Below are 12,563 nucleotides of genomic sequence, written 5' to 3'. Positions count from 1 at the left end.
TGGACTCTTGTTACTTTGGTAGCAATTGCTATAAATCAAAAACAAGCGAGTTGGTTTATTTAAAAAAAATATATATGTAGAAAAACTGAGCCCGCAAACTTAAAGCAAATGTCAACTTTTTTCCTGGCCGCTATAAAGCCTTTACAAAATAATTAAATGAATGATGGTGCATAACTTTCCAATTCATGAAGATGTTTGAACAACTGAAAACCATTAAAACAAGAACTGGGAACTTCAGCCATTCTTTTTCGCGAATAAAAGAAAGGGCACGTGCTGCACTGCCAATTACCTTACACGTGGCCGGGTTTTGTCTGGGTATACGTAGTAATTATAGACTGACATGTAGCCTACGGTCGCAAAGAGCGTAGCTCCATCCTTATTATACTTCTCAAATCTGCAGATAAAACAGAAAGCCAAGCAGGTCAATTACAGTCGCGCTCCCATGCAGTGTCCATTTTCTTTTCCATTCTCAGAGTGAATTTTCAGTGTCAGCAAGCTACTCTGTGAGGGCCCAATGGGTACACCTGCTACGTCCTGAATGTACAATTCACTTAATTGGTGTGCAGCAACTTGGATAAATCAGGCCTCTTTACATCACTTCAGCGCACTCGCCTATTGTAAAGATGAATAGGTGGCAAGTAAAAGAAAACACAGGCAAAGCTCATTTCACTGTTTAAGCCTACATTCAGGGGTCTAGCAGACAACAGCGTTTAATTCAGCTCTATTCTGAAGGTCTCCCAAGGCATAATGAAGGCAACCTCAGAGGCTGCTAAACAAGTGGGGGTTCTATCCTGAGAAAAGAACATTATACTGTCCGAAATAATTGGCAAGCTACAATTAAAACTCAGGCTTTGTTGGGGTAATAGGGCCTACTTCTGCTTTAGAACTGTACTTACACAAGAAAGTAGTCCCATCTTTCATCATCCACGTCAATAAAGCTCGCAGACTCAATGAACCACATCAAGAAGGTCTGAAACCTTTCATGGAATTCTTGAAAGCCTGGACAGGTCATGTCCGCCTAGGGAAAAAGCCACAAAAAGTCAGGTGAAACTCATCACTGAGCTGTCTGAAGGACACACTTGGGAGACTCTTCAGAGGGCAAGTACCACCCGTGAATCCTATAGTTAAACGCAGAGTGCAGGCAGAAAGCAGCAACACGCTTTAAACACCCATTTCTTATTTTGAATCCCACAGCTGGAAACATTACAAAACAAAAAGACGTAAACAAGATCACAGCATCTGGAAAATATTCATCTGCAGTAAATTGCACGGCCTTTGCTTTACTTCAATTATTTTGTTTATGTATTTTACCTTGCAAATCTGATACGTAATGTCTTCTCCCGCGTCCTCATTATGGACTGAATATGTGTGAAGTATGGTTCCAAAGGGCCGGAAATTGACTTCTTTATCCAGCAAAGAAATGAAATCATCTGTGTTGGTGCAAAAACCAGCGGGGACGATTTCTCGGATCTTACTTTCAATATCATCTGCCTGAACAAAAAACATGAATGTACCAATGAGATGGAAGAACGAGCAAACCATGCTTTTGGTGCGATTGGGTTTAGAGTTCCTGAAAAAGTCTTACATATTCTACAGGGTAACCTCAATGTGCTGTGCATTCGAAAAGTAATAAATAAGCCTTTACAATATATATATTGCTTCTTGGGCAGATGCTTTTCTCGGTGCATTTGCAGTCGAGCACCAGTTGCATACTTTCTCACAACCAACAGACAGCAGCATCCTGATCCCCCACTATAGCTCAATCATCTGACCTAGCGTGTTCTTTTGAAGTCCTTAGCAGAGACAGAACAAGGCGACTACTAAAGAGGGCAGGTGCAGTGCAGACAGGCTAGCCAGCAGTAATCAACTAAATGGTTGTACATCATAGGACAGGGAGACTCAAAAAGTAACAAGACCAAAAAGCATGGGCCTGAAATGCTGAGCTGTTGTAGAGCATCAAAATGGTATGAATCTGAACCAGAGCTCCATGGCACAGCTTGCAATAATGCACACTTGTCAACAAGGGAAGGGGAAATCCTGTCTGCCAATTCATACTCCACAGTTGGGATTAAGGTTGTTAAACAAGCGCTGTGTCTGTTCTGGCTGTCAGCTGAGCAGACTCCATATTCCTTTCAAACCCCAGCACGACCACTTGATTGAATACATTTGCCACTTATCGTTAACCATGAATATTTGATGAAGTTCCACAATAACGTATTACTGCTTCTCACCAGGCAATAAAAACTTAATGAATTGGTCTCAACTGAACAAAACCCGGCCTCAATACAGTCCCTAAAAGCCCGACAATACATTCAACAAAATGAGTTTGCCGTCTATTGAAAGGGGCTTTTTTAACAGGACAATGAGCCCAGGTTTTAGTTTGCCGTGAGTTCAGCTGTAATGTTTGTATTGTATCCATTTCCACAAGGACTGACACAAGAACACTTTGTGTTAACTTGCTAAGAAGCTCTTTCACACGTTTACACGCATGATGGGTATTAGTTCTGAACCAAGCCCCTTGCTACTTAGCATTCAAAATAGGGAAATTAAGATGCTTAGGACAAAATATACTACAAAAGGCTAATACACCATGCTACTAATTCCTGTCCTTTCAGCCGTCGTAGCCGAGCAGAAGCAATGCACCTGCACATGAATAGAAGCTGCTCTGCCTACTCAGTGACATTTTGGGTGCGAGACCACTGGCGTTCCGTCCAAACAAATATTTTATTCCCTTTGCTTCTCCGCCACCAACATTTACGGTTACTCACGGGTTTTTAACAGAGGCGTTAACCCAGTAGTCTTTAAAAACCGAGGGCCACATTTAAAGTCTTGACAATTATGTTTTCTCTGAAACAAACGCAAGAGCGGTTATCATCGGAAACCATTTCAGGCTGTTCGTCAACACCTTTGCTTTACATGCCCACTGGAAAAACATACATTGCCGGAGAAAACTGTTCAGCGCAAATTCTCAATGGTTCTTTGCAAAACTGATGCTCTCGAATGTCAACAATTCTTACCTAAAATGTGTGTGCTTTATAAATGCGGGTCATAACGGTTGCATTTTACAAAGGCAACATTTGAGCATTTTTAGGAGATCTAAATCCACACATCATTTTCACTTAAAAAAACAAACCTAGAGGGCCAAGGAGTGTCACTGCACCTAGTAGGCAGATTTAGCTCTGAGCTAGCAAGCCAACGTACTGTAGGGATAGCATATAAACGAAGAGCACGTGAAGTGAAAACTATTGCACGATTCAACAGACTTCCGATTACGAGAACAAATATTCACAGGCCAAAAGAAAAAGAACCTCAGAACATCGGTCAAACACACTGTAAGCTGATAGTGTACAGCATAAATGTGTCCTTTCGAACACCCATTGGAGACGCTCAGCCTGCACACATGACCCTAGTCTAGATTTAGAGTGGATCTCTCAGCACGCAATGCCAAGGAATCATTCCAAGTAGCATTAGCAATAACAGACAAACATTGCAAAATATAAAAACTGCTCCCTTACATTTTTCAGTCGAAAGTTCTGATCGCAAAATCATTTTCAGAAACAGACGCAAATTTATCTGGATAACAAATATGGACCTACACTTGATGCTGTGGTTAAGTCCAAAGTAGAAACTGCTACACTACATATTCCTATTAAGCCAGGGCTGGGGGGCTTGTACTGTTCTAGTCCAAATGATTTGAGGCTAGGGCCCGTTCTTGCGGTCTGCCCCCTACACGAGGCTGGAAAAATAGTATCCAGAAATGATTTAGTAAGACCTATCAAAAGCCTCGAGGGCTGCACCACCCCCTTTCAGGATTCAAACAGGTCTTTCACCCACGGATTTGAGGTGCAGCTTTAATTTCCTAACTTATGTTACATACTATTGCAGAGCATTCAACCACCCATTACGTTCTTGGCATTAAAGACAGTAGTATAGGGGCTTTGAGGGACCTCTTTGGAGAAAAAACATGCTATAATTTGTACATGGTAAAATTGTATTTAATCAGACAAATTGGCTTGGGCAAGACAAGTTATGGCTTGTGCAGAAAAGAAACTAGTAACTTTTTTGTTTTTTAAATGACCCCATGAAGGCAGTTGTATCTAGACCCACAGTGTGTTGAAATCAGGTCATGATAAATGAAGCCCCAATCTCCTTTATGGACATGTGACAAACTCAGCAGCTTAAAATGGAGATCGAATAACAAGAAGCAAAAGTAGCCATAACGGTGAAATGTATGCATAACCGTGTTACAGCAATTAAACAAGCAGCTCTGTTCTGAAGAAGCTGAAGTGGATTCATAATTACTCAAGTCCGCATGATCTACAGTGGAACCAATATGTCGCAGATTTTGGGCTGTAGAAGACGCCAGAAGTACACTACAAAGAACCCAGATATAGAAAAGACAATCTCATGACTGCATCACTTAACCAACTGAATCCGTACTTTACCATCATGATACAGGGAAATGGCACAGGACTCCAAAATATCTGGGGGCGGAGGGAAATTCTACACAAATCAGCCAATTCACTTCAGTTGTTTCTCCATTTAACTAGAGGCAGTTGTCAGCACCCAAACTGCAACGCAAGTTTACTGCACTTACCGAAAACATGTCTGATCCTAAAATAAATTAATGCATCATGTGCTGATGTGCTATACTGGAGGGGGCGAATAAGGAAGTCCACCAGTCTCACAAAAGTTAAAAAGCATAGGATCTAAAGAGCACTCTAGGACCGAACAGGAGAGGGGTCGACATTCTAAAGTAAAAGGAGGGGAGGTGTGACTCCACACTACTACTAAACAAGCATTGATCTCAATCCAAGGTGAAACAGGCACAGCATGAACGGTATGCCTCTTAAGGCAGGATGGGCTGTAAGCCAGCAAGGAAGCGTCCAAAAGAGCTGTTCTACTGTCATACCAAAATAAATGTCCAATCAACCTTGTATACAAATATGAACGTTTAATTACACTAAAAGGAAAAATGGACTTTTAAAAACACTAGCAAACCATCCCTGTAAATAAATACAAAAAGAGCAGACTTTTGAAGAAAGGGGTAATCTGGGGAGTGAAAAAGGTTTTAGCAGCAAGTTCAAGGACACATCTCTAGACACTTTTCCCATTTGAGGTAAAGGTTGGGGGCTTAAACTGAGGCGACTGGTCCAAAAAGGGCGATCGGTTGTTGACCCACCACCGTTGCCCATTAAGGACGAACTAAGGCCAGCCAAGTAAAAGCTTTCCCAAGCACTGGACTGGCTTTAAGTTCCCAGTGCGCATTCCCAATGTGCCATGTAAAGCTGGGGGCATTTTGCTTCCTCAATCTCGGACAGCACCTTTGGGATGCAGCCTGGGGAACAGCAGGCCTAAATGCGCCTCCCTGCACATTTAAGTTTCCCTGTGCAGTATTCAGGAGGTTCTGATAGGAACCAGGACGCTCTCTGCTTGCTGTTGATTGCTGCACAGCAGCCAGAATGCCTTTGTAAAATGGAGGCATCGGGACCAAGCCTGCAGGAAAGGTTACGGTTTTATTTTATGTATGTATTCATGCAAGTGCATGCAAGTGTGCATGGATACGAGTGAGACCAACTGTTGTATGTGAAAGCGAGAAATGGATGGGCGAATGCACTTGTGAAATTAATGAATGTATGAATGTGTGCCAAGGAGCAGGGCTGCCTCTGGTTGTCCGCCGAGGAGGGTATCAATCAGAACAAGCCATGTTTTAATGGGCTTCAAGAGTAATCTAAAACTTGGCAAGTTATTACGTGACTAGACTGGCGTAGTGGCTTACTTTGAATAGGTTTTATGAAGTGGCATTGCGTTTTTTACTGACATGAAGTGTTAAGGCAGTATGAGGAGTGTTCTTCTGTGGCTAGACTGGCCTATAGAGATGTAGCCAGTCTTAGCAGGTTTTCTTATTGTGGCAAGGCATTTTTACTAGCAAAGCCAGCAGGAGTCTCTTATGTAGGGATACTGGCATTTATTATTTTGGGGGCGGGGGGGCAGGGGTTTGGCGGGGGGATTGGAGGAGGTTGTGGAACGGGGCATAAACAATCGAAGACCCCCCTTGGGTTGTTCCGGCTCCGTTGCTTTCGTATATCTGTGGGAAACAAACGCTAATTTAAAAATTCACCAGCTGCCACTGGCTTTAAATGCTAACAGGGCCCATAGAGCAAGGCCCTGCGGACAGAACTGTTTTATACATTGAATCGTCTTTCTGAGGCTCGACAGCCTCAAAGCTGGCCTTCTGGGCACTTTCCACTGGGTCGAGCCGGATTAGAGTCAGTCAAGCTGTTTTGATAAGATGCAGCAACTTGCACATCTGCATAAGAAAATGCTCAAAGAAGCTCGAGACAAGATGCAATGCCCAGATCCACAGGTTGAAAGCTTCACAGTGGCTTGATTGAGGAAATGTAGAGATTCAACTTCAGCAGTGAACTGGCTTAATTGGGTCCAATGATTCAATGAGGTTATGCGGCAGTATACGGCTCAAAGAAGCTGAGCAACAGGCAGGCAATGTTGAGCCAGAAGCTCGAAGATGCTCAAAGCGTTTCGAAGAGCATAGTATGTCAAAAGGAGCTCCTTGTGGTCCTTGCAGCAGCTCAAAGGGAATCGAGGCACACACACCAACTTGCAGTAGGTCAAAGATAGAGGGACATTCCTAGAGTGCTGCAAGGCCCTGTCCAGGGTGTTTTGAGGAAAGGGAAGTGCTTCTGCCCTTCCTACCAAGCAACGTTGCCAGGAACAGTTGCCACTTTAGCAGGCAGAGTGTGGGGTAAAATACAGCCCCTGAATGTCGGAAATAAAAAGACCAGGCCCGGCCAGTATTTAAGAGTGAAGTCGACTGGTGCTACCCATTGGAAAATGCAGGTCAGTCGCAAAACAATTCTGTTTCTGACTTAAGGCCTAGGACATGAACAGCAGTGGGCCTCTTTCAACTTTACCAAAAGGAACAGGCACCTGAGTGAAGGAAAACATGCCTGAAAACTTAGTGCTGGATGCATGGCAAAATACATGTGTGGCTGAAAATGCTTGAAAGCTACACTTTCTACTTAAAGAGACAGATAGCAGCGTGTACATATTTTCAATGCAGCACAATACTGTGATCCAGAAATATAAAGTGAAGCCAAGCACTGTGCATTTGTCACAAATAAAAAACACTTTTCAACATTAAAATGACAACTTAAAAGGAGAGGCCTACTTGTGGTAGAAGTGAATACTGGTGCTCTCTTTTAACCAGTCTATTTGGGGGAAATTCTGAATGTACCTCAGGGTTAATATTGTGGAAGCAAAAACTGTTATGAACAGGTTTATATGTAATTTACTATGCAACTGGTTAAACAATGCCATGCAAAATGTCAAAAGGTAAAAACATTTGGCTGATCTAAAGCTGTACTTTGAGAAGCATGGATGCAGAGGGGCATTCCCACTGAAAAGAAACTGACCCATAACCTGCTGGTTGGGGCTCTCTAGGAGAAAGATGTCTGGTTGTCAATTAGTATTTTATTTGTATTTTATTGAATTTATATAGCCCTTTAATCCAAAGTGTTTTACATAAGAACAAGCAAAAATACAAGCAGCATAAAATGACAATTGAATCACAACTCGAAAACAGTATAAGGAACAAGTTACAATATTGGTGAGGAGGGAGTAGGGAGGGGCATAGGTGTGCGAGGGAATGGTAGGTATTAGTGGAGGTAAGAACAGAAGTAAGAGGGAAGGCAAGAAGGTGTGAGGAAGAAGAGGAAAGAGACTAGATGAGAGCAGGGGTGGGGAAGAAGGAGGTAGAGAGGATGGAGAGGGGAAGGAAGAGCAGGAGTAAGAGGTGAGCAATGAGGGGGTGGGAGAAGGAGACAAAGCGAAGGTTGTTAGGGGAGTGAAAAAGATAAGATTTTAGAGAAGAGCGAAAGGAAGGGTAGGAGGGAGAAGAGCAGATGAGGAGGGGGAGGCGGTTCCAGTAGAAGGGAGCGAGGAGTTGGAAAGAGCGGAAGCAGGAGGGGGCGCAGGGTTGTGGAGGAGAGAGCAGGAAAAGATTAGCAGAGAGAATGAGAAGGGGTATAGAAAGTAAGAAGGGAGGAGAGGTAGGGGGGGCAAGACCATAGAGGGATTTGAAAACAAGACAGAGGAACTTGAATTTGAGCTGGGAGTGAAAAGAGAGCCAACCTAGAGAGGTGAGAGAAGAGGAGATGGAATCAAGGGGTGAGAGAAGGCAGAGTGAGCGGATGGCAGAGTGGTAGACAGATTTGAGTGGGGAGAGATGAGGTGGGTCCAAAGAGAAGGGAGGAACAGAAGAGTCTGGAGAAGATGAGGGGGGAGATTAAGAGTTTATTAGCGTGAAAGGTAAGGAGGGGTCGAATTTCACGAATGTTGTAGAGGTGAAAGCGACAAGACTTGGTAGTTGCTGATAATAGGTCCTGAAGAAGAAACCTTGAGGTAAAGCTTCCCATAAAAACTGTACATTAAGCAATGAGCAAGGCCTTTGAAGCCAAGCAGAAGAAAATGTTAAGATAAATACAGAGAAACCAGATGGCTGGTCACATGTTTTCAGGAAAATGGAAACCTACCTACTGAGGCCATGTTCTGCTTTGCCATTGATTAAACAGTGAATACAGTTTTTCCTTAATAAGAGGAGCAGCGCGTGTCCGATAAGAGCCCACCCCGGGTTCAAATGAAACAGGAGAAAAAGTGTGAAAACACATCCATTTTGTATTACTTTTTGTTAGCCTAAGCATACACAGTGAACTGTGGTCCCCAAGACTTCATCTTGGCTATTTTGCTCACTTGGTAGGTTTTCAAATCCGCATGCAGAATGTGGTCACTGCCTGAAGGGCTGGTAAGCGTGTCTCTGCACAGAAATGCGAGGAATGCTAAGCACATTATTTTGACTTAGTTCCAGGCCTTGAATAGCTGGCACGAACATAAATAATATGTGTTTTACGAGCCGTCCTGAGTCCTGACTTTCCAAGGCTAATTGTGCAACTAAAGATTAAGAGAAGCACAATTCCTGCCATGTGCATTTCTTCAAGCCTGAAACTACCGAGCCGAAATACAAAATGACCTTTTAGTGAAAGTTAACATATAGATAATGAAGCGCAAGGAATGTTCCCTTGTGCTGAGAACAGGATGAACTCTGCTGTGCTCTAAGACAGTAAATTGTCTGGAGAATTACGCTGAGCAATGCACCACATGTAACAATGGCAAATGCCTGCATTACACAGGTCATAACTATATTTTGTTGAAGAGCAAAAGCAGTTTTGAAATGCATTTAAGACTGCCCGTCCCCCATGTGCTTTGCTCCAATCCTCTAACTGTGCACAACAGGCACAGATGAACTTGGGTCCGCTTCAAGTGATAAACACATGTCATATTTCGGGACTGGTGGGTTCTTCATTGATTCGCAGTAACCCATATTTGGAACCAACAAATGACGCCCGGAACGCGAGGCCTCTACCGACGATGACCCATCGCATTACGAGGACGAAGTGGACGGACAAGGACCAGGGAGTACCAGGGCCCCCTGCACAGAGAGACTGTTTCTCACAGTCTGGTACTTTTGATCTCCGTTCGTGCTGCTTCGCTCAGAGGTCGTCATTGCTTCTTGTGAAGACCACCAGCCACGACAGGGCAATCTTATAGATTTGATGGGGGATTTAATTTTTAAAATCGGGCGAGTTTGATTGAAAGGGTTTGGATATTTTGTTTGGAAATATTCTGCGCAAAATATTGCCCGGGTAATCATCGTTTCTCTAAGTATGCCTGGTTTCAGTAAGTTGTCATCTTGTTGGACAACACTTTGTTGCAGGAGAAGACAACCAAATGGTTTAGAACAGTCAACTGGCGCCGCCGGAAGGGTCACCCACTTATGATATGTATCTCAAATTTGGATTAGGAGCTATAGTTTTTAACAGGACATGAACAGCAGTTGGACATGAATGGCATTGTCAGACAGAGTCTGTGTAATTAAGAAAAATATTTGATGGAGTTAGGGACTGGCGTGAAGAAGCCACCCAATGCTTCAAAAGTAGAGAGAAATTTGCACACAGACACATTACCCAAGCTGGAAAGGCTTTAGTGCATGACCAACAAAAACAAGAGGAAGCTAATAGGAGCATGGATAGGGGGTTCCAATTAGAAGTACAGAAAATATACCCTTCAAAAGAAGGGCATGCATCTGATGAATAAATAAATTATTGAGTGAAAGGCGAACTCCTCCTACCGCACCACCTCCAAATGTTTCACCACCTACACTAGCACAGCCACATTTACCAGCACTAGACACACGTTCAGGCGATTGGCCTCCACCCCCTAACGCACAGGATTTACTCCTATCTTTGCTACCTACTACTTCTGCCACTCCTCTTTTGGCACCTATGAATATCCCTGGCGACCAGAGAACTAACATGTAGTGCAGTACCTCCTGCATGAAAAAAAAAAAAAGGAGTTGCAGAAATGGGCAGAGACCTATATAGAGGAGGGCGATAAAGCACCCGATCCAGGCTCTCCGACAGATCATGATCTGATTATTTACATAGTGCCTACACAAAATGTGTTTCAAAGCACTCCACAGCAAGGTAGGGAACAAGGGAAAAATACATTGACATTCTTACAGGCCAAACAACACGAATGTGAAATTAACTATCGTATTCAGCCTGGCGACATTTCAGATAGAGCAAGTGCAAAGACACAGATAGGAAGGAATGGGAAACCAACAGGTGACTACCGTACTAGGCCAGACGACATTTCTGGTAGAGCCGGAATTCTACAAGAGGAGAGGGAGAAGGGATGAGCAGGAGGGAGGGGAACAAAACAAGCAACTATCGTACTAGACCTGACAACATTGCAGATAGTGCTGGAAGGGGGCAGATGGAGAACAAGTATGGGAGGGGTGGGGGAGGAGACAAACATTGTTGCGATCATACTAGGTCAAAGGACAATTCTGATAAAATAAGTGCATAGAACATCGGTACACTGCAGGCATTCACAATCGTTAGGTACTGCATGTACTGTCATGACCCTTGCCCCTGGCCCTCACTGGCAAATCAGCCTTCTAGTTAGGGCCAGGTCAAAGGCCTTAAAAACTCATCCAAGACTCCCTTGGAGTCAGTCCTCATAACCATCATGAAGACCAACATTAGAATGGGACCATTTACTTGGGACTATTAACTTGGGGGGGTTCAGCCAACATGGAGGCCCACACATAGCTCAGTTACAAGGAACTGAGCTATGCAGTCTAGTCTTTTGGGTGTGGCAGGCCTGTGTCTATTTTACCTGGACTACTTTACCTGAGACGATTTAAACCACAACGAAACAGCAGAACATGCTTTGCATTATTCCGCTGTGGGCAGTGTAACGCTCACTGTGTCCAGTTCTTTGATGCCAGCTTACCTGAAACCAAGGACCTGCAGAGAGAGAAAGAACACTACGAAACTTATCTGGAACAGTATCCTGTCTTCAATCCATCGCTGACTTCAGTTCCACTCACCTGAAGGTACGAACTCCATCATCCGGCACCGCATGCATCCTGGAATACCATAACCTGGAAAGAGGAGAAAGATAGACCGCATTAGTAAGCGTTTACTCACTTTTTCTCCCGAGTGAAGAAAGCGACGCAAGTCTTCTCCTGGTCAGTATCATTGCTGGAACATTACGGCACACGGCGAGGAACATTGCAACCTGCAAGGAGAGAAAAGACACAGGTTCGCAATATAAAAGGCAAAACAGCGCCGCGCATTACTCACCAGACAGCATCGCGCACACCACGCTTTCGCCTACCTGCCTTTGCTCATCTTCAAACTGCATGACAACACTAAAATACCTTTCCAAACCTAAAAGGAAAGAAACAAGACATTATTATTCGAACTAAGAGGAACATAAGAACTGCATATAAAGACTGTAAAACAGCAAACCTACGGAGTCGCAGCAGACCCGGATTCCCACAGGGGTGCTTGCACCAGTGAAGTAACTTGGTCGCTGCTCGCCCCCGACATCTACGCGCCCCTGCCACGAGGAGCAGGATGGAGAATCCACCTTTTACAATATTAAGACCCATCTTTAACCAGAGGCCTTACCAAAGGACTGGGAGAGGGTTCGAGAGTGCAAATCATCCAAACAGGGCTGGGTGGCATCCCTGTGGATACCAGGTGAGCGTAACATGTACAAATAAATTATGAACAATTTTCCAAAAAAAAGGCACAACACAGGCCATGGAAGTTATTTCGCACCAGGCAGAATTCCGTCTCCCAGTTTTTGGTTATAACAAATTATGGGCGTTGATGGAACCATGGTCATCACGGCAGTGAAGGATCTCTTTTTTGGTAAGGCCGTCTTGTCTGAGAAACTGGACATCCTTTATAGTCTTCAGGCAATGCACATTCTTTCCCCAAGCGATGCTTTTGAAGGAAGGCAGGTATTTCAGAGTATCTTTCGTCAAGGACATTACATTTGTGCTGGAAAAATTAAGCTCTTGCATAGAGTTCAAACCAAAGCAAACTTCAGCATTCAAAGATTTCAAGTTGGGATTGTTCGATAGGTCCAGAATCTGGAGAGTGGACAGCTCTTTGAAGCTAAAAGGTGTA

At 43.8% G+C, this 12,563-nt stretch overlaps 1 protein-coding gene across 4 annotated transcripts in view; it reads right to left on the bottom strand.

Moving 5' to 3' along the window:
- Positions 1-12,563, bottom strand: part of HAT1 (histone acetyltransferase 1) — an 827,312-nt gene that overhangs the window by 316,731 nt on the left and 498,018 nt on the right. For all 4 annotated transcript variants that reach the window (XM_069616209.1, XM_069616207.1, XM_069616208.1 and 1 more), the window contains 3 exons: positions 1,312-1,491; positions 897-1,018; positions 290-394 (listed from right to left, as the gene is read on the bottom strand). In XM_069616209.1, the coding sequence (XP_069472310.1) occupies positions 290-394; positions 897-1,018; positions 1,312-1,491 (407 nt within the window). The remainder of the gene's footprint in view (positions 1-289; positions 395-896; positions 1,019-1,311; positions 1,492-12,563) is intronic.

Source organism: Ambystoma mexicanum, chromosome 9 (genome assembly GCF_040938575.1).
Source record: "Ambystoma mexicanum isolate Mex_15411 chromosome 9, UKY_AmexF1_1, whole genome shotgun sequence".
Taxonomy (NCBI): domain Eukaryota; kingdom Metazoa; phylum Chordata; class Amphibia; order Caudata; family Ambystomatidae; genus Ambystoma; species Ambystoma mexicanum.
Note: the sequence above shows the minus strand (reverse complement) of the source record. Positions and strands in the feature narration are given on the sequence as shown.